This window comes from Aethalodelphis obliquidens, unplaced genomic scaffold (genome assembly GCF_003676395.1).
Source record: "Aethalodelphis obliquidens isolate GAN/ISIS:26980383/991018 unplaced genomic scaffold, ASM367639v1 scaffold9, whole genome shotgun sequence".
NCBI classification, from domain to species: domain Eukaryota; kingdom Metazoa; phylum Chordata; class Mammalia; order Artiodactyla; family Delphinidae; genus Aethalodelphis; species Aethalodelphis obliquidens.
In genome coordinates this window covers 52,082,561-52,104,740 of record NW_020837953.1, presented here as the reverse complement: position 1 = coordinate 52,104,740, position 22,180 = coordinate 52,082,561, and the positions used below count along the sequence as shown (strand labels likewise).

Below are 22,180 nucleotides of genomic sequence, written 5' to 3'. Positions count from 1 at the left end.
CGCAACGCCCACAAGAACTTCATAAAGAACGAGGAAGGGCAGAAAATGGGCATTTATGGCCACAAGATTCCTGTATTTCATTTAAATGGATACAGTATAACTCTGAGTGCACCGTGAAAAATTATGAATGTACACTGCAATCCCTACATAACCCTTTTTTGGAGGTAACCAGAAAAGCCAACAGATAAAACTAAAATAGAATTCTAAAACATCAAGTAACCCAAAAGAAGGCAGCAAAGGAGAGCACGCCATAAAGCGAGAGAGCCGAATCCCACTGCACCCACACTGCGTGAAACAGAACCCCATACTATTCGAAAGGCAGGCACTTAGAGTGGATAAAAAGAAAGAACCAAGTGTGTGCTGTGTCTAAGGGACTCTGTTTATAAATACAGTTAAGTGGATGGGAAAAAACACACCATGCAAACAGTCGGACTAAGACGGCTGGAGCAGCTACGTTAACATCAGATACAGCCGACTTGCCAACACAGAAGGTTCTGAGAAAGAGGGTCACTTCATCAGGAACGTACGACAGTCATGAACATGCCTTCTACCAACAGCTGTGAACAGTGTCAAAGTCCTGCTTTGACGAACACACTGAGAACCTGCCCCACAGCCTGGACTCCCAGGCGCGTGCGGCATGTCATCCTCAGACCACCCGCTCCACCGGAAGCAAGTCTCCATAAATGTGAAAAACTGAACTGGTACAGAACATCTTCTCTGAACATAATGGCATTTGATTAGAAACCAATAACAAGTTATCAAAAGGGTATTAAAAATATTTCCCACTGAATGATAATACAGTTAAAGCCACGCTTAGAGGGTAATTTATATTTGAAAAAGTAGGAAGATCTACGTTTCTACTTTAAGAAGATAGAAAGTTAAAGAAGGAAGCAACCCCAAAGCAAACAGGAGCCAAAATAACACACCACCCCCAACGCATAGAGCCGGCTACGTTCAAAAGCACCGAGCCTGAAGGACTCTGTTCTGCTTCCTGTGCAACAAGAATGCCAGTCATTATGAAGGATGCTAAGAGATCAGTAAGGGTGTCTCGATATGTGGATAAGTACGTGTGTGTGCGCACAGGGAGACACGTGCACGCTCGCGCGTGTCTAGATTAGGAACCCTTCTGGAAACGCACTCAGGATGGAAGGAGGTTCAGAAGGAGGAACGCCTCGAACTGCGTCCAGCTGCTGCGGAGCGACCTACGTTCCCAAGATCCTTGACAACAGCCACTACAGCGACTTATATCCAAAGGCTTCTTACTGATAAAGGAATATCAAGGCCTGTGTTTGATTTCATTTTAAGAGTATATCTGGCCATTGATGTAGCCGATCTCATTAAATAATTGTTGAGAAGGGGTGAGTGTCCATAGCATGTAACTCATGCAAGGCACACAGCGTATAAACGTTGAGGTCACTGATGAGAACATGTACCTGTATGTCCAGCCAGTTCACGACTCACACGTACATTCCCTTCACGAGTTTTCAGATTGTAAATGGAGCAAATGTTATCCAGGCCACCGCAGGCCACATAGTTGCCAGAAGGGGCATATGCGCATGTCATGACCCACGAGGAACGCAGAGGGATGGCATGAACCTAAATGACAAGACACACGTGATGCAAGCACGCTCAAGGTCAAAAACATTAACTACTGACATTTATGATCCTGCTTCTAGTCTTCAACTTTCACTGCACAGCAAAACAGTGGCCAAAATTATTTTGAAAATATTTTATATGTGTGGGCAGATAAAGTAATAATTTAATTAAAAATCCAGTGCTGCACACCAATTTAATGTAGGTTTGTTGGGTTTTTTTTGCGGTACGCGGGCCTCTCACTGTTGCGGCCTCTCCCGTTGCGGAGCACAGGCTCCGGACGCGCAGGCTCAGCGGCCATGGCTCACGGGCCCAGCCGCTCCGCGGCATCTTCCCGGACCGGGGCACGAACCCGCGTCCCCTGCACCGGCAGGCGGACTCCCAACCACTGCGCCCCCATGGAAGCCCTATGCAGTTTTATTTATTTATTTAGGCCACACCACGTAGCCTGTGGGATCTTAGTTTTCCAACCAGGGAGCGAACCCAGGCCCTCAGCAGTGAAAGCACTGAGTCCTAACCACTGGACTACCAGGGAATTCCCAAATGTAGAGTTTTAATAAAGTCATAACTTACAGTTAGGTAGACACTTAAGTAATAGCAACATAGCCTCTGAATCACAATTATATATTAAAAGGAAAACATTTCACTGGCTTGTCAAAATGGCTATAAAATTCACTCCAAAAATAAAGCATTTTTAGTGAAGTAATCAAACTAGAAATCACTGTAATTAATCCTACCACACACCTCCCTGTGTTTGAGACAGATTTGTTGTAAGTACTGGATTCTGTCATACACGTGTGGTATCCTCCAGTAAAATAAAACTGAATTCTGTCTGTTACACACGTTTAGACCAACGATAGTACTTTTTCATTCAATATGATACAACCCTGGACTGAAATTTTAAAATAATTTAATTTATACTTCAAAGTATAAACTCTTTCAGATTATTTCTTGTAAAAACTAGTTGACTAAACAGAAAGCTGTATCTCTGTATTTTTGAATAAAGCATGAGATTTCCCAGACTGAGCTAAAATTGGACTCCAGTTGCCTAGAAACTTCAGGAGGCTCCCCCAACCTGCTCTGTAAAGAGACGACACATCGCAGCAACACCACGCTGGCCCAGCAGCACCAGTGACACATGCCAGCCACGTGACTGGGCTTCCACCTGACCCATATGGCTTCACACAAAAACGAACTCACTGTGCTCCCCCACCCTCTCCCGTTATACATTTTACGTAAGTGAACCCAGAGTTTAAACACCCGCCTTTCCCGGGCCGCTTTTCCGGGAAGGGTTTGCACTACCTACCTTGTTCGTGGTGTAGCTATCCCAGATGATAAGCTTACCATCCTGTGAGGCACTAACTAGAAGCCTGGAGGAAAAAGAAAAAAGCAAACCATCAGTACCACACCAATAAGGGAAGTCACCCAAAGACAACGAATGAAAACTAAACTTTAGTGATGACTAACGCGCTTCAACATTGTATTTGCTGACAAAGTGCACTTATTTATAAGCACCCCCCCCACAAAAAAATGTTCTAATTGTTAGACCAACTTTGAAAGCATGAAAAGAAAATACTGCCAGCGATAACAGCTCAGGTTCAATCGTGCTTGTCTTCAGGTGAAGACCTGGCCACAGTCCCTTGGCTGGTCAGACGAGACAAAGCTGGTTGCCTAGAACTGCTTCTGTTTGTTTTCTGTTCACCATAAATCAGATTTGAGACCTACAGATCTTTCTTTCATGAGTCAAAGGTGGTAGAAAATATTTAGTATATAATTTTCTGTTCCATTCTGACACGTAGAAAGCCTAAATATAAAGGACTAATAAGTTTTTAGATATTCAAAATTTATGAGACATTTCTCACCAAAGATACCCCATGAAAATTTCCCAGACTGAGCCAAAATGGGACTGCAAGGCCCTTACAAACACTGAGGAGGCACCCCCTTTCCACCTGCTTTGCAAAGAGATGACAATCTAAAGCACAGCTGTGCCTGGCCCCACAGAAGACACTAGTTAACTATCAGGAATATTTTTCGTAACAATTTTCTTGCTCTGGTCAACTGTGCCGTTTGGGATCTGTGTCTTGAAAAGGTGCTCAGTCTGTATTTGCAGAAAGAAGACAGGAAACCGCAAAAGGAAAACATGACTAATGGGCAAAGGAATTTCAAGTGAGAGTAAATTCAGGGAACCACCAGTACTCATAAGATATCCTAAGGAACTCTGTTGTACAGACTGTGCTGTTTTCGAGGAATGGCAAGAAGGCTCTCTCCATAATCCCACGCAGAGATACGTGTCAGCATGGTAAATAAGGAGAAGGATTTTCAGTTTTAGAGATTTTATCAAAACACGGGTCTCAACCATTTCAGCCGCAATATACTCGGCTTCCTGAACTGGTCAAAACCTGGAGGTAAAATCCCTCGAATCCCTCTGACAGCGGGTCCTTTTCGTCCAGCTCTGCGCTCTGATGCACACCCTTCTCAGGGAGCCAGCAATGAGTCTGGCAGGGAATAAATACGTGTTCAGCACTGCATGAAAAACTTATCCAGGAACTGAACTACATGCAGGCTCCAATCCTATTATTCTTTGGATGCAATTTCTTAAAGTAAATCCCTGCATCAAGGTGCAGTTATAAACATATTAGGCACTTGAAAGACCCCATGTAATCGGAACCAGGGTCGCTCTGCGGCTCTATTTCCGCCAGGCTCCTCTAAGCACAGGCTTTGGATGAACATCAGAGCTGACGTAAAGAAGCTCGTCCTCCGGAAGGGTCACCTCTAGAAAGGCCTCCTGGTCGGAAAGCTTACTATGTGCTGACGCGCCCCAGGGTTAGAGAGACATTAAGCAGCCCCTGATCCTCCAGAAGGTGAGAAAAGACACACCTCTTAATCCCCAGTAGGACGACCGCTTGGGACCTGGTTCCTTCTGTCTCCTAGAGCTCTCAGTTCCCCCGAGGTGCCACCCACCCAGAACACCGAGGCAAGAACCAGGAGGATGCCCAGGGCTCCAGGACACTGAAAACAGGGGTTAAGTAGATAGAGGTGCAGATCCAAAGGCCTCACTCAGGCCCTTCATTTACTCTGAGGAGGGAGGACTCTCAAGCCTCGCTGGGTTTCACTCTCAATTATAACACTTCAGCAGACTTCAAACAGGGGAGATAGGGCTTCCCTGGTGGCACAGTGGTTAAGAATCTGTCTGCCAATGCAGGGGACACGGGTTCAAGCCCTGGTCCGGGAAGATCCCACATGCCATGGAGCAACTAAGCCCGTGCACCACAACTACTGAGCCTGCGCTCTAGAGCCCGTGCTCTGCAACAAGAGAAGCCACCGCAACGAGAAGCCCACGCACCACAACGAAGAGCAGCCCCCGCCGCTGCAACTAGAGAAAGCCCACGCGCAGCAACGAAGACACAGCCAAAAATAAATTAATTAATTGATTTAAAAAGGGGGCGGGGAGTTTAGCATTAATTCATGTGACTGAGACTCTCAAATGTTACAAAAAGTAGACTTTAAGTATAAAAAAATTACAACGTATTGACAAACATGTTATAAATGCATACATAATGTGTACTGACACATGCATATACGCAAACCTCACTGTGGGTATCTCCTATAGTTTTAAAAGAAAACTGCTAATCAGTGCAATAGTTTGAGAGATTCCATGAATTATACAAACATGATCAAATAACTGGCATTCCCAAATTACAGTTCTGAATCATGAAAAAAGGCTGTACAATACCCTTTGTTTATGAAGATGCCTTAAACAAAATGTACATCCAAAATAAAAATAAACTTTCTTTGGACTTTAAAGAGGCAGAATTTTACCTCTCCAGAAAACACAGCTATCTACAAAAAACAAAAAAAAATCTCTGAAGGGGTCTGGATAGCAAAGGTCCTCTTTGGTATCATTTTTTGTTTTCCTTGTTTATGACTGTAAAATACAGCTCTCATATAAGGGCATTATAAAAATAAATGTCCTTTGAAGAGCAGCTTTAAAACAAATGCCCACGTGCCCAAGACGCTGTCCAAGAAAGAGAACAAGACCCATGCAACACCCAACAGCGTCTCCTGGGTCTCCCACATCACCCCTTCTCTCAGGGGTGACCACGACCCGGAATGCGGTGCTGCTTATTCCTGCCTTTGCGTTCGTTCCTTCGACCACAGGGCTCTCGAGGCAGAATTTGTGTTGGAACCAGAGGGCACGCAAGGCCTGGCAGCAGTGCTCAGGATGCCTGTGAGATCTGGTGCTGCCGGCCCCCGGCCTCCCCCGAGCCCCTCTCCACATCACCACAGCTCTGGCCACACACCTGCCTTAGTTCCTTGAGCACAGCTCTTGGTCACCTCTCAGGGCACAAGTGACACATCACTAACCATCCAACGTCCTGTCTAATCAGGACACTGATGTTCCCACAGATGGGAGGAAAGACCCAAAGGTAAGATACTGTTTGGTTACCATCTACTTTTGACAATAAATTCTAAGGTGGATTGACTAGTAAGGGCATTTTTCTTTCTCTTCCCATTTTTATTCTTTCTGATTACTGCCATCATTGAAATGATCTAAGTTAGCTCTCATTTGCATTTGGAATTATATGGGATAGTCTACAGAAAAAAACTAAAAATAGACTCTTTTGTTCTGTAGCTGTTGACACTCTACAGCAGGCAATTTCATGAACAAAGAAAAAAACAACCAAGCAAACAATTCTTCTCTGATAATTAAACATGAAAAAAATGCTCCTCTAAGAAAGGCATCTGAAATACCATGTTAGCTATTTGAAAGAACATGTTACAGTCACAAAGTCACACAGCATTTTATGTAATTACTTGGGTGGAAAAGTGGAGAAAGACTTCCCAGCAGCCTCTAAAAGAGGAACAGAAAAGAGCTGAATGGATTTCATTTCAATGCTGCTGCAGGTTAAGGGCAAGGGGAGGAGGGACCGGGAGGGCGACGGAGATGGGGAACCTAGGAAGAGGTCCGAACACGGGGCAGAATTCAAGGCAGAAAGAATGAGAGGCTAGAAGAAAGGGAGGTGGGGCAGGCAGGCCGGGGAGAGGCGGTGACAGCAGCAACGACCAGCTCAGACTCATGCAGGAACCTTGGGACACGAGTCACTGTTCTAACCCTCCGGACACGGACACCGCAGGAAGTGGCTTCTGATCCCTGAGCCGGGGCACCGAAACCAGGAGAGGGTGTGGACAAGAGGCCACGAGGAACAGGCTGGAAAGAGGAGGAGCCATGGCACAGAGGACAGGTCACCTCCCCAAGGTGGCACGGGCGCCGAGCCGCGGAGCTGGGAGGACAAAGGCGAAGGGAGGGTGGTGAGGAGGTGACCGTGTGCGGTCGGCCGAGGCGGGTGGGAACACGGATGGAGCCCGGGCGCCCGGGCTGCTGTCTTGGCCTGCTCGCACATCTGACGCAAACGCCTAATTGTTTCTTTACAAGTCACGGCCAATGAGTTCAGGTTATTTTCTCCTCCGTGCACGTGTCAAGCGCTCCGTGTGCCCACGCCCCACACACCTGGAATCCGTGCCCCAGTGCATGGCGTAGATTTTGGCCAAGTGCCCCCTCAGCGTTCTCCTGGTACGCATCTGGATTCTTCCCACTGGGTCGACGTTGTTTGTGATCTTAAAAATAAAAGTTACTGCAAATTAACATCGCGTGACGCATGCTCTCCCGGCGAGGTCTCCTCTCCTTCACGCCCAGCCCGCTCACTGGCCCCGGCGCCCTGGCCACGTCTATGCCTGCCCTGCTCCTTCCAGTCTGCCAGGCCTCGCTCCATGATTTCTCCCATTTCCCAGGGCACCTACCTTCCCTCTCCCGGTTCTCGAAAGTCCACTACTCTACCTGTTCTCCAGGACCCGCGTCCCCTGCCCCCGTGCGCAGCAGGCCTGGGGCTGGCCCAGAGCCGCCTCCCCTCCCGTCTCTGCTGTCTCCCTAGCTGGCCGCCCGGCCCAGCTCCTCCTGCCTCCGTCAGTCCCTCATGGGTTTCCTCTGAATTAGAGCCTCGTCAGCCTACATCACAATCGAACACAGGGCCCCAGCCCTACAGGCTGTCCAGCGACCAGGCTGTACGCTGAGCTGGACCACGATGGAATCTCGTCTGTGCTCTGTAGCTTAGGGCACAAAACTGTACATGCAAACCTGCTGTTCACTTCAACATACAAACCCTGATGTTAAGGATTCTGGGTTGACAAATGGAATATAAGTGTATCACAATAATGAGCTTTAAAAACACGTACAGTCCAAAGTGCATTTGAGATTCAAATGCAGGTTATTCTATGCAGTCTAATTTTTCTTTAACTTATTGTTTAACCCCAATTAAACAACATCTCCTAAAGCGCTAAGACAATGTAAAAAAATCATACTCAACAGAAGTAGGAATATAATTTTTCTTTCACATTTCTGTTCAATTCTTTGGACAAAAATACTGTTTTTCAATGAGTTGAAATGCACCATTTGAGAGTATGTCCTATCTAGCATAGCCACGCAGCTGCCTCCTAAGACACTCTCATCGCCCCCAGAGGAAACCCCGCGTTCATTAAGTGGCTACTCACTACAGCCTCCTCCCCAACTCCGGGCAACCATGAACCTATCTTCTGTCCCTACAGGGCGACCTGTCTGCACATTTCATATGCATGGAATCACACAACATGTGACCTTCTTTCACTGAGCGCCATGTCTCGAGATTCATCCCTTCTATGGCTGAGTAACGTCCCACCGCGTGGACAGGCCACACTTGGTCCCTGCGCTCCTCCCTCTGCGGATATCTGCTTCTTGCTCTGGCCACTGGGAACCGAGACGACGTGAGCACGTGCGTACACGGGCTTGTTTGAGCGTCAGCTCCTCTGGGCGTGCATCTAGGAGTGGAACTGCTGGGTCATGACTAATGTTTAACTTTTTGAGAATACGCCAAACTGGACTTTAGAAATCAAAGTTCTGAGGCAGATCTTGCTAGGAAGAGGAACTCTGAAATAGCTGTATCGAGACTGCAATAACCTTTACAACTCCGACCTCCGCAAGAAGGCTCAAGAGACATTATTTGTCATCTGCGACGCACCACGGCCTCGCCTAGCGTGGTAAGGGTCTGCGCAGGAGAACCCTTCGGGCAGTGCCCCACACCCTCACTGTGCACAGGAGAGAATCAGAGCGCTCCCTCTAGAGGTCCCAAGTGGAGGCGCCACAAGCACCAACCTCCAGGCCAGACCAGCGACTCTGCACAAACTGCTCTTACCTGGGAGAGAGTTGCATCTGCACACGCTTTTCTAGCATCCTAGGGAAAGACAATGATAAAGAGAGAATTAGTGCTGTTTCAGATACAGTCACTCCAAGGTGCTGGCACTGCAGTCCCGGAGAGCCTCCACCAGGGTGGGAGAGCTCAGACCCCTTCCTTCGCCGCGCTCCCACCCCAGCCCCGCACCCACGGTCCCGAGCACACTGAACAGAGAACCAGCAACACACAAGTGCGTGCCTGGCCTGCAGACCACCCCGTCTAACGCGCAGCGCCCCCGCGCCCCCAGAGCCTCCTCTCCTGCCTGCGAGGCTCCGGCACCTTCCCACAGACCTGCACGTGCGTCTCGCTCCTTCTACCAGCCCAGGAGCCGGGGGCCCACAGAAACAACGTCTAAAAAGCACTGACTGGCCGGTCCAGAGAACTTTCCTTCTAGAGTGTGTTAACTAAGACTCTTGTTTCCAAGCCGAACAATCCCTGAAGCTAACCTCTACACAGAAGAGCGAAGGATCTGGGGTCAAAACCACCAAATTCAGGTGAAGACTGGCTGTTGGCAGCCTGTTACCTGTTTTCTTATCTATGAAATGACCTTGTGAAGCAGGTGAGAACTACAAAGGGATGTTACTCAAGCTAATTAAAATGTTCTCATTGTTCCTAAGTGATCCAAGTTACTAGAAAAAAAATCTTGAAATCTCAAAATTAGTGTGTATATATATATACATATATATATAGATATATATTTTTTGGCTGTGTTGGGTCTTCGTGGCTGCACGCAGGCTACTCTTCGTTGCAGTGCGCGGGCTTCTTCTCACTGTGGTGGCTTCTCTTGTCGTGGAGCATGGGCTCTAGGCGCACGGGCTTCAGTAGTTGTGGCGTGTGGGCTTCAGTAGTTGTGGCGCACGGGCTTCAGTAGTTGTGGCACGTGGGCTTCAGTAGTTGTGGCACGTGGGCTTCAGCAGTTGTGGCGCACGGGCTTAGTTGCTCGCGACATGTGGGATCTTCCGGAACCTGGGATCGAACCTGGGTCCCCTGCATTGGCAGGCGGATTCTTATCCACTGCACCACCAGAGAAGCCCCAGCGCATATATTTTTACAAATAGAAAGCCATACATTGAGGGAAAATGAGACAACAGCTTTAAGAGGATCAAACTTTGAATGTAGGGATGGGGCCTAAAACGGTTTTTTGTGTAGGAATAATTTCAAAGGAAATTATGACAATTTCTAACAGAAACGTTGCCACTGTGTCGTCATCTGACCACCTGCTCTCACTGACATACATATGAGCACTCGTGTGGGAGGGGCCGGGGACCCCTCCAGGGCAAACGGTCTCACCGCTTCACGAAGCTGGTGCTAATACTCACCAGCCCAGCACAGGGAGTATATTCAATGAGATGGTGATTATAGAGGGATTTGATTCCAAATTCAACTCAAACTATCCTATCAGAAGCCATTCTGCTTAGTTAAATCTGCTTATTTAATTAAAACACAAAAATTATATAATCAGGTATTTCTGTGCCAGCACCTAAACTTGGGGTCAAGACCAAGAGGAGGGGAGACCCAGAGCAGCTGGTTTTCCATCAGGGACTCTATCAGTTACTTACAGAGTTCAATATTTATTTCTGAGTACCATTTTTTAAATGTGTTATTTATTTATTTATTTATTTATTTATGGCCATGTTAGGTCTTCGTTGCTGCACGCAGCCTTTCTCTAGTTGCGGCGAGCAGGGGCTACTCTGTTGCAGTGCGCGGGCTTCTCATTGCAGTGGCTTCTCTTGTTGCGGAGCACAGGCTCTAGACGCACGGGCTTCAGTAGTTGTGGCACACGTGCTCAGTAGTTGCGACACACGTGCTCAGTAGTTGCGGCACAGGGCTCAGTAGTTGTGGCATGTGGGTTCAGTAGTTGTAGTGCATGGGCTTAGTTGCTCCACGGCATGTGGCATCTTCCCAGACCAGGGGTTGAACCCGTGTCCCCTGCATTGGCAGGTGGATTCTTAACCACTGCACCACCAGGCAAGCCCTGAGTACCATTCTTACTGATATTATACACAGCTTTCAATTTTAAAAAAGAATAACAAGAATTTTTAATTTGTTTTTTGGCTGTGCCATGTGGCTTGCAGGATCTTAGTTCCCCGACCAGGGATTGAACCTGGTCCACTGCAGTGGAAGCGCCAAGTCCTAACCACTGGACTGCCAGGGAAGTCCCTAACAAGAATTTTTTAAATGGAAAAAGTAAACCATGGGACTTAAGTGGCTTCATTCTGGTTAGTGTCCAGAGATTGAAATGGGTTTCGTAATGTCCAGAGCAGACTGCAGTGACACCACAGAGAACAGAGAGGAAAACCATTTTAAACACAGGGAACTCAAATTCAGTCTTCATTTTAGCCAACAAGTGCTCAATGTAAATGAGTACAATATCCTCAGAGCAATTCAATCTTCAACTTCCAACCCTGTAGGAAGAAGTCTTCTAATGGAAACCATCTCTGTAACTGCTTAATAAAAACAGAAATCTTCAACATTTTTTAGATTAAATTCCCATTTAACGGCCTGGTGATACGTTCACAATGGCTTATTATTTAGCCAAGGCTCCTATACTGTCCGTGCGGAGAAAAGTCACTGAAGACAGCAGGTCGCCTTCCTGCCCCTCACCCAGAGGAACACACACACCCGCAGTCAGCCAGGCCTTATCCCGGCTGGATGTCGGTCCAGCACAGGGCAGCACGCGGCCAGGCCCATCCCACTAGGGCCGCACTGACCACCGCGGCTCTGCCGTCAATGGAGACAAGCACCCATACGCGTCACTCGGCCCGTCTTGTTCACTTGCAGGGTTGGCACAGTCACTTTGAAAAAAAATTTGCGCCTGTACATTTCGTGGAGTTCCCCTTCATCCACTGGTAGCCCATGTGTTTAAGACATGCCATATTTCAATCGGCATCCCACTGAGAGCCCGTGTTTCCTCAGAAACATGATCAAAAGTAAGACGACACGGTCCCTCTGGGGTCTTTCAGCTTAAAGACCAATCTAATAAAGCAAGCGACCCCTCTCAGAATCATCTGCCATCTCTTGTTTGATTTGCTGTGCCCTACATTCTTTAACAAGCATGTGTCCCTTGGGTAATCAGGGGGAAAAGGGTGTTTTTTTCCTTTGTTAAAGAAAGTCTTCTGTTCCCATTTGATGTAATAGACTCAAACAGCTTTGTCGACCCTATACTGTGCAAAGAAACCAGCACAGCCTCAGAGGCAAGGCCTGTGCAGATGGGTGTGGAGATGGCTGTGCAGCTCGTCCACTCTCCTGGGGATGGTCCACGTGGAGCAGGTGCCACGGGAGATGCCACGGGTACACGCTGAGGCCATTTCATGTAAGAGACCCTGAACTGGCAAGACTCAGTACTAAAAAAGAGTGTAAAAAGTAAATGTATTTATTAATTATATATCAAAATGGTGATCTGTTAGATATATTGGTTTAGATACAGTTGTTAAAAATTAATTCTACCAGTTTCCTTTTACAGCTTTAAATTCCACATGTGGCTCACACGACAGCTCTGTCCCCTAAGAGGAGGGTTTTGTGTGCTTTACAGAAAATGGGTCTAAAAAATGGGAAGAAGAGATGCAACACTGACTTTCAGCCTTTATTTTTTTCCACCGAATTTGGATTTTTTTTTTTTTACCTATGCCATATGAACTCTTATTTGCTACGAACAGATCTGAACCCACTATTTATGAACAACTTATAAACAACAACTTACTGTTGCTAGAAAAACAAAATTCTGATTTCTATATTCTGGAGTGTGGCTGGACGTATTAAACCAATCTGATCAGAGCAAACCATTAAAAATACTAACTCTTCCTTATTTTTATTGAGCTGTATCGTATGTTTTAAATGTTAAGATTTGAAATTCTTACAGTAAAAGGATATTTTCTGTTTCCTCTTTGATGGTAGATCTCAGATAATTCCATTATCTTTTCTCAACTTCAAGAAAAAGTCGGCTAAAATGATGCTGATCTTTCTTTCCAATTACCACTAGGCTTTCTGAACATATAATTGGTCTTTTAAAAGGAAATAATTAGGCTCCATCCTTATAGTTGGACCTAGTATGCATCCCCTTTTAAAAGGTCACGGGTTCTGCAGTGCACCATTATAAACGTCAGTGACAGATTGGGAGGTAATGCTTGAGAACTCTGCAACTATCCTACTTTCTACAGGACAGCTGAATGATACTGGCTGTTTTTATCTTTATCTTTTTATCTTCAAAGATGCTCTGTTTGAATAGAGCATCTATTTGAAGATAGATGTTAGTGCTCTAACAGCCATAACCATCCCTAGGAAACCCCTTTTTTCAAAATTAAGAACAAATCACCTGCACTTAAAATACTTTTTATTACTGTTGTTAATACTCTTATTTTTAAACAAGTTTCCTGCCCTCAACTTAGCAGTCACAGTGGGGGAAGTGAATACCACACTCTATACAGTGACCAAAAGAATGTCACAAAGCTAATTCCCAAAGTCAAGAAAAAAGGTACAAAAAGATGTCTATAAATTCTATGGAAACATTTGCTGTATAGTGAAGTGAAAATATGCTAGAAAACAAAATCCTAGCAGAAACTAACAAAACACTGTAAGGCAATTATACTCCAATAATGATGTTTAAAAAAAGAAAGAAAGAAAGAAAGAAAACAAAATCCTGAAAATAATGTCCTAGGCCAAATACCTGGATCTGTAATTTCTTTTTCTTTCTTTTTTTTTTTTTTTTTTGCGCGGTACGCGGGCCTCTCACTGCTGTGGCCTCTCCTGTTGCGGAGCACAGGCTCTGGACGCGCAGGCTCAGCGGCCATGGCTCACGGGCCCAGCCGCTCCGCGGCATGTGGGATCTTCCTGGACCGGGGCACGAACCCGTGTCCCCTGCATCGGCAGGCGGACTCTCAACCACTGCGCCACCAGGGAAGCCCTGGATCTGTAATTTCTACATCCTGGGCCACTTAAGATTCAATTTCAATCCAAAACAATGAATAGTCTGTATTCTGTAACCCATCTTTCCTTAAAATGGTAACATCGCATCTGAAATCCAAATGATTAACAAAACGGAGCACACATAGCTACGTACTCTAATCTGGTTTTTAAGCTGTTCGGCCTCCTGCCGTAACTGGTCAAGTTCACTCATCTTCTAATCTTAGTGCTCTTCAAAGCCACCTCAAAGAATCTTAGATCTGAAAGAGAAAAGCACAAAAAATTAATAAACAATGACTGAGTAATTTAATGAAGCAGGTGAGAGAACGAAATTGAAATTTTGAGAGCTATGGTTTCATTACAAATCAGAGTACCTTTCTTTAGCATTCGTAAGAAGGTATAAAATGCCTACAAGGGCTGGGTTAACTAAGTATAATTACTATTATACACAAGCTTTGTTCAATGACAACGTCTAATAGACTATTCAAAAGGTGGTGGTGGGCTGAAGAAAGAAAAATCTGTTTAGAAGCAGGTTTCACGAAGGATTTGGGTCTCACTATAAACTAAGACTGACGTTCAGAATAGCTCTCACATGAAAACCCTGGGGTAGTCAGTTCAGGAAATAGAGTACAGCGGCAACCTGGCAACCCAGCACCTCAAAGCCGTGTCAATGATCTTGAACCTGTGACTGCCCAGAAGACATCAGAACGTTCACACAGTGATGCTCATTGTTTTTTTTTGGCTGCGTTGGGTCTTCGTTGCTACACGCGGGCTTTCTCTAGTTGCAGCGAGCACAGGCTACTCTTCGTTGCGGTGCGCGGGCTTCTCATTGCAGTGGCTTCTCTTGTTACGGAGCATGGGCTCTAGGCACGCGGGCTTCAGGAATGGCGGCACACGGGCTCTAGAGCGCAGGCTCAGTAGTTGTGGCGCACGGGCGTAGGTGCTCCGCAGCATGTGGGATCTTCCCGGACCAGGGCTCGAACCCGTGTCCCCTGCATTGGCAGGTGGATTCTTAACTACTGCGCCACCAGGGAAGTCCCACACAGCAATTCTAAAAAGACTCAGTTTGGTGTCCAACAGGCCTCTGATTCAGGACAACTTACTCTCCCACCAAAATGAGCTCTGGGATCCCAGGAGAATCAGAAACAACACCGCAGTCCTTATAGGTACAGGCCAAAGTAGGCTCAGTACAAGCAGCCCTGTTGCCCACTCTTGACCCTGCCCCACCCCCAGGCTCATTAGACAGTATTCCTGAAAGCAGGGTCAAAACACAATTATCCTATTAAACAAGAGACTTATTTTCCCAAGGGAATGTCGTAATTGGGGGTTGCATTTCTGACCAAGAACGTAGCTGTTAGGTCAATCCTAACTATGACCAACCTATCACAAAGCTGAAGACACAATTATCAACATCTTTTAATCACTTAAGAATACAATTAGCTCCCACAGGCAAACACAGCTTATGCAAGGGCCTCAATTTCCTATGCAAACACAGAGGGGAGAATTCTTCCATCATAGATTTTGTGTGAAAGTCACAGGGTTATTATAATATACACCAGATATTTAATTAACAGTAATTATTTTCTTAAAATGGAAACACATCTGGGGGAAATAATCTGGATGACCCAAGAAACGTAGTTGTTAGTTCCCAGTCTAGATAAACTTTCCTTTTCTGTACAAAAGCATTCAAAGTAATTGTTACATGGTCTATATTACAGAATACTTATTGAGAAAACAAAAATACCTTTCCCAATAAAAAGCATCTTTAAAAAGTATGTGTTAAGTTCCTGGTTCCTGCCCTCACCTGCACCCACCAGCCCACATCTATTCACAGTCACAAAACGCCATTAGCTGCCGGGGCGGGCCGGGGCGGGCCGGGAAGGAAGCAGAAGGGGAAGTGCTGGGCTTCTAGAGGCATCAAGTCCCTCAGGCTGACCCTAAATGAAAGTCTGCAGAACTACCAGGAAAGGCCTAACGGGGTGGGGCCGTGACACGGAGCTGAGGCATCTCAGAGGACAAAGGCAGCGCCTGCCCCTCCAGCCGTCCGGGAAGGCAAGACAGTGACACCACTGTTCCTAGAGGCATTACTTCAAGTGGGTGTTGTAAGCCCGGGCAAGCTTCGCCCACGCAGACTCCCTGGCGCCTCCCTGGACAAAGGGAGCATGGCTGGAGTTACCCTACGTGATAACCGGGCTCATTCTCTCTCTCGTTTTCATGTATCAAACTCTGAGGACTGCAGCTGATGAATATTAATGTATGAAATAATAACTAACAGTGCCAAAAGAACACGAAATAATTTTAAAACAGAAAGCTGTGCCGATGCGTTTCCTGAGCTTACGGACGGCCCTGCATCCTCCCCACCAACCCTGGCGGCCTGTTGCAGCGCACGTGCATTTCACACGTGATCAAACTATACTATAAGGACAATCCGGCAGAGCTGGGGGCAGTTTTATCCCAGTAACACTCCCCACCCCCACGTTAAAGAATTGTTCTTAGTCTGTGGAGAAGCTACTTCATTCAATCCTTCCAAAATCAACGTGAAGAAAACTAACAGCTAATGTTGTCATAAGGTACACTGAATTAAACAGTTAGTTTTAGTCAACAAACCATGTTTTCTGATCCTAATTTAAACACTAAAAAGCTACGCTAGTTTTTAAAGTAAGGACAAAACCAACAAACTCCTAGGATCGAGATAAACAAAAAGAACTTTCAGAGATGCTAGGTGGTCTTTAGGTAAAGACCCAAATCCTAGTATTAGATGGAATAGCTCCTGAGATATTAAAATTAAATATTTCTTTTAATTAGGTGCTCTTTTTTTACATATTATAAAAGAATACATATCAATACATGATAATCACCCAGCTGTATTGCTTTAAACTAGAGAAATTAATTTATTGAAAACTTAACTATCTTTAAAATGAGAAGCTCCAATTCAGTTATCTCTCAAAATTTCAGAAGCAATAATACCAATACTTGCTGACTTCAATCTTTAGTCACAAGCAAAGAGAACAAAACCAGATCTATTTCTCTTTCATCATTAAGTAACATAAATTATTAATACTGCCTTTTAATTACGGCTCTCTCTACGACCAGTGTCCACATTCAAGTTGCAATTAGGAGACTCAAAATTCATAACCGTTAATTTTTAAAGAAAAGGGTATTCATATCTCTACTACCAATAAAAAAAAGTGTCCTGAAAGGCCCTTTTTGATCTCTACAGTCTGGTCAGAAAGAGAAACCTACTGGTAGACATTTAAAATTTTTTTTTCAACTACATTCTTTATTCTACATGTTGAAGGTGTATTTTTTAAAATCCAATCTGGAAAAGAAGTTATCTGCAGCTGGCCTCTCACCGATGGGGGGACACTCCAGCACGCTCACTTCTCCCCGTCGCCCTCTGGGCACTGGGGTTCGCTCTGACGTGGCACAGTCCAGGACCTCCTCTGTGGGGCACACACACATCCACGATGGACAGCCTCCCACGCCTTGAGCTAACGGACACTGAACTGGCCTCACAGGATGAGTGTGAAGGGACCGGGCAACACCACCATCACACAAGACCAAGCAGTCAGCACTCCCCCAAAGAGAAGTTGGCGACCCACGGACAGCAAGGAGCCTGCAAACAACCCATGGACAGCAAGGAGCCTGCACACTCAGATCCAGAGTGGGGCTGGTGGGAAGCTAACAATTCCCAATTCCCACAAACTAAAAGTTCGTCCCAAATGCTCTGCCGTGACGGTAACAGCAAATGAAAGAGACAAGGTACAGAAAAATATATGAATGATGATAGTTCTCCTTTTGTGTAGAGAAAAAGAATAAACATCTATGCTAATGTAAGCAATCTTTTTTCTATATACACAAGAAAATGTTAATGGCTATTTTGGGGGGAAATACACAGGAATAGGGGCAGCTCTGATTTTTCATATTATCATATATATATAAGGAAAAAAGACAAATTACATATGTAAAATTATATGTGTATATACTTTTTTTTTTTCCAAAAAAAGTTAACTGGTTATCTGGGCTGTTGAACCAAGAAGCATTCACAATTCTTCCTCCATACTTTGCAGTTAAAAGAAAAAAGCTAGTAAATGTTAACCGTTTACTGGGTGAACGATTACGTATCACTAGGAACAATAATGGAGATAGTATAAAAACGTAGAAAAATGCTCATTATATGCTAAATGAAAAACAAATTTGTGTGTAATAATTTTAGCTATTTAAGAAGGCCAGAAACATACCTGATTCAAAAACACATGTAATAAGACAGCATTTTTGTTAGAATTACTGGTCTTATTTTTCTCTTCATTTTCCAAATCCTGGACATGCAGTTTACATTCCTTTGATCACAAAAAATGATGTACATTTTAAAGGTCTTACTTACACGTAACTGCTTTTGCTGTTCTCTTCACTATCCTTAGTCCCCCAGAGCCTCTGAGAAGCCCACCATCAGGTTGACGTGACCTGGGCTCCTTCTCTCCTCCAGGGCCAAAGTCACGGCTAAGCACTGGCCATGCTGACTCAGCGCACTGACCAGTCTAATCCACTAAGACAGGACCTGCTGAGAGTCTCACTTCTGTTCTTTATGACCCACATCTGCCACCAGCTTTTATTTAGAGCTTGTTTTGGAAATACTTTCCACAGAAATTTAAGTATCTTAAAAGCAAGTATGTGAAGTGATCTGCCCCTACTTTAGGTTATACCCAGTATCTCTGTAAGTTAAAATGTTAACATAATTTTTTATTTAAATATTTCACATTTGTGACATAATGTACTTCACGATTAATGCAGCACCACGCCCCTCTAATCAAGACCCCTGTAAAGTCTAGGAAGGACACTTCAAGGGCCCCCAGCGCCCCAGTTATTACCCAGTCACTAACAATGATACGAGCTGATATTAAGGACAAAATGGAGTGACTGCATCAAAATATAATTTCAGGTTCTGGTTTTGTGACACACAAGGAATGTGACTTTCACCCGCTCACTTTCCACTCTGGTCTGCTGACTGCACCACAGGAACGACAGCACCAACACCGCAGGGCCAAGAAGAAAACTAACAAGACAACTGTAAAGGGCTCTGTAAGCCTTTCTGTGTGATCAGTGATCAGACTATTAAGTGCATCCCCCACAGAGCAGCCGCCACGCACACGCGGGTTTGCGACCCACAGGAAGGCGGCCCGGGACGCCAGCCACCGGTGCCCGTGCTGCGCTCAACGTCCTGGGGCAACAGCAGCCCCGCCGAGCACCCCGCGCCACAGGGGCAGGAGTCTGCCAACCTGCTCGGCCACACGAGTACCAGTACCGCACCTCACCTCCAGACAAAAGAGCATGCTGAAAGAGGGGAGTTTGCATGAGGGATTTGAATCAATTTCACCAGCTTTTCTGGTTTTTCTTCCATTCCCAAATCCAAGTTAATCTCCGAAATCGAGACAGCACAAGTCCAAAGGGCAATGGACAGCAGTCAAGCCCTTCCTGGGTCACAGCTGCTTTAAAAAAACCCGAGCAGTGAGGGCAAATCCCCAGGGTGCGGGACAACTCCACCACGAGACACCCGCAGCCTTCCCTGGCGTGGGAAGGTATACTCTGACAGATTTAAGAATAAAATGACGTGTCTGAAATTCGCTGTAAAACAACCAAGGAGGGAAACAGGGGAGAGCACAGAAAAACAAGTTCGGTCGTGAGTTGGTAATTGCTTTAGTTTGGTGATGGAGTTCCTTATACTATTCGTTAACTTATTATGTATTTCAATTTTCCATTAGAATAGTTTCTGTTTAAATGTTAGAGACCTTGAATCTTGATTTAAAATCCAAATGTACAGAGAAAACCAGGAAAACCTGAATATCGTCTGGGTATCTGATGACAAGGGGCTGCTGCTCTTTCATTCGGTGCCATAATGAAACTGAAGTCCTTAACCGTGAGAAATGCTTCTTACTTATGAGTGAAATGATATGATTTGGGGACTTCCTTTAAAACACTCTGATAGGAAGAAAGGAGATTAAACAAAACTAGCAGAATTCTGTTAGAGCTGGATGATTTCATAATATTCTGCCTGTAATCTATGTTTGAACATTCTCTTAATAAATTTTTTTAAAAGTCATTACTTCTTGGTATTGTTTGACTACATTACAAGTATGTATGAAATCTGTTATATATCTCTTAGTTTTAAAAATATAGGAGCACAGGGATCTCACAAGCAGATTGTGTTGTATTTTGACATGGATCACGCTGCCACGTTAGCTGGTTGTCTGTGAGAAAGAGACAATCCCCAAAATTCTCAAATTTGTCTGAACAACTGAATGGTTGACCATGGAGGCTGGTATGTTTCAAAAGTGACAAAAAATTAAGTTTTGATGAAACATTACATCAGCTTCTAAGAAGTAGCAGATATCAGAATATTCAATACAAAGTAAACCATAACTAGTTTTTAATATGGTTGACCAGCTGGTAATGGAGACTGACAGAGGAAACTTAGTAACACACAAAATTCCCGTCTGGCTCTGGATTAAAGTATCCAGCAAATTTTTACACGTTATTTTAAAACTGACATGTGTGTGTTACATTTTACTAGAATGCAATGATTTAAATAGTCTGTCCCCAACATCTAAGATACCCCATGAGATTTTCCTGTATCTCAATTTTCTGATGCAAATTTTAAAAGAAAACTCACAGCCCCTCAGTTAAGTGTTTACTGATAATGCACACATAAGACATTTTATTTTTCACATTTTACATTTATGGACAATGTAGTATATACTCTTCTTCTAAATTACTCTTTAACTCCAATTTAAGCACATTCCCTTAAAGCACTAGGACAATGTAAAAAATGTAATCATTCTTACCAGAACTAAATTCATACAACGATCGTACATTAGTTCTGTAAATAGAAATAAAAAAGATACAAGATATAATCTATACATAAAGTGAATTTAATTATTAGCCTTACAAAGGTCTGATCACTAGGAGGCCCCCAGCTGATGTTCTATAAGAGGGAAGAAGAGTCTCACTTCCGTTTACGACCTTTTGAAAATAAAGGTTCTTGTACTTTTCAAATCACAACAGAACCTACACATAACTTCATAACGTCACTAATAGTCAAACGCCACATACACTCAAACTGAATTTCTGGGAACCCATGTGTCATTTTAGGAAATCCACGCTAAACCCAGACATCACGGCAGTGGAAAAGCCCCCAAGATGGTACCATGCTGATGTCTGGTCTGATGCCCTGTGAATGGTTCCAACACCACTGCAGCACGTGCTTTCCTGATTTCCCAAGACCCAAAGCCAGTCCTTGAGTGAGTGGGGTCATCATAGGGTTAAATGCATCCAAAGGGATTTACTGCCTAACAAAAAATCAAATATGTACCGGGACTTCCCCTAGTGGTCCAGTGGCTAGGACTTGGCACTTTCACTGCTGGGCTCGGGTTTGATCCCTGGTCGGGGAACTAAAATCCTCGAAGATGCGAAGCACAGCCCAAAAAATAAAATTTAAAAAATCAACCATGTGCCTGAGAACAAAAGGACAGTACTCCAGCCCCATGGACAGATTGCAGAGAGCACAAAAAGTAAAAAACATATTTTTTGTAAGCCAGCTCCATCCTCCCTCCACAGAGATGTGCCTCATCAGGCAGGTAGCAATATCAATAGCCGCAAGATTCCACCGTCTGCTCATCTAAACCCATCGTTCAGAAGGCACTACTTAGTTTTACCATCATATGCAAACTATTTATGGTTGCTACGCAATGTCACATTTGAAAATTACTATAAAGAATTTGCATTTCAGGGCTTCCCTGGTGGTGCAGTGGTTAAGAATCCAACTGCCAATGCAGAGGACGTGGGTTCCAAGCCCTGGTCCAGGAAGATCCCACACGCCGCGGAGCAACTGAGCCCGTGTGCCACAACTACTGAGCCTGCACTCTAGAGCCTGTGTGCCACAACTACTGACGCCTGCGCACCTAGAGCCCACGCTCCGCAACAAGAGAAGCCACCGCAGTGAGAAGCCCGTGCACCACAACGAAGACCCAACGCAGCCAAAAATAAATAATAAATAAATATATTTATATAAAAAAGGAATTTACATTTCAGAACACATTAAAACATCTGATAAGAAGTACGGTACTGAAAGCAAAGTTGCAAACATACTGTTATTGTGCTGAATAATTTAAAACCCAGACTTATTTTATTTAAGCTATCATACGAATACTGTTTTGTGCCTGTTAAGAAAAATTCTTGAACTAGAAGGGAACATTCGAATCTCAATCCACCTCACATTTCTAGCTAACAAAGTACCAGAGCAGGCCTAGAAGACCCAGGGGCCCTGGCAGCACGGACAGTGGGAGCCAAGGGAGCCCAAGCGGGCAGTGCTGCGGGGGGCGGGTGGGGGCTCAGGGAAGGCAGAGACCACCTGCTGCCCAGCTCCGTGCTGC

At 44.9% G+C, this 22,180-nt stretch overlaps 1 protein-coding gene across 5 annotated transcripts in view; it reads right to left on the bottom strand.

The window, feature by feature from the left end:
- The window catches only part of GNB1 (G protein subunit beta 1), a 91,683-nt gene that overhangs the window by 12,570 nt on the left and 56,933 nt on the right, over positions 1-22,180 (bottom strand). For all 5 annotated transcript variants that reach the window (XM_027110475.1, XM_027110478.1, XM_027110474.1 and 2 more), the window contains 5 exons: positions 13,912-14,014; positions 8,817-8,855; positions 7,103-7,209; positions 2,900-2,963; positions 1,434-1,596 (listed from right to left, as the gene is read on the bottom strand). In XM_027110475.1, the coding sequence (XP_026966276.1) occupies positions 1,434-1,596; positions 2,900-2,963; positions 7,103-7,209; positions 8,817-8,855; positions 13,912-13,968 (430 nt within the window). In that variant the 5' untranslated portion in view covers positions 13,969-14,014. The remainder of the gene's footprint in view (positions 1-1,433; positions 1,597-2,899; positions 2,964-7,102; positions 7,210-8,816; positions 8,856-13,911; positions 14,015-22,180) is intronic.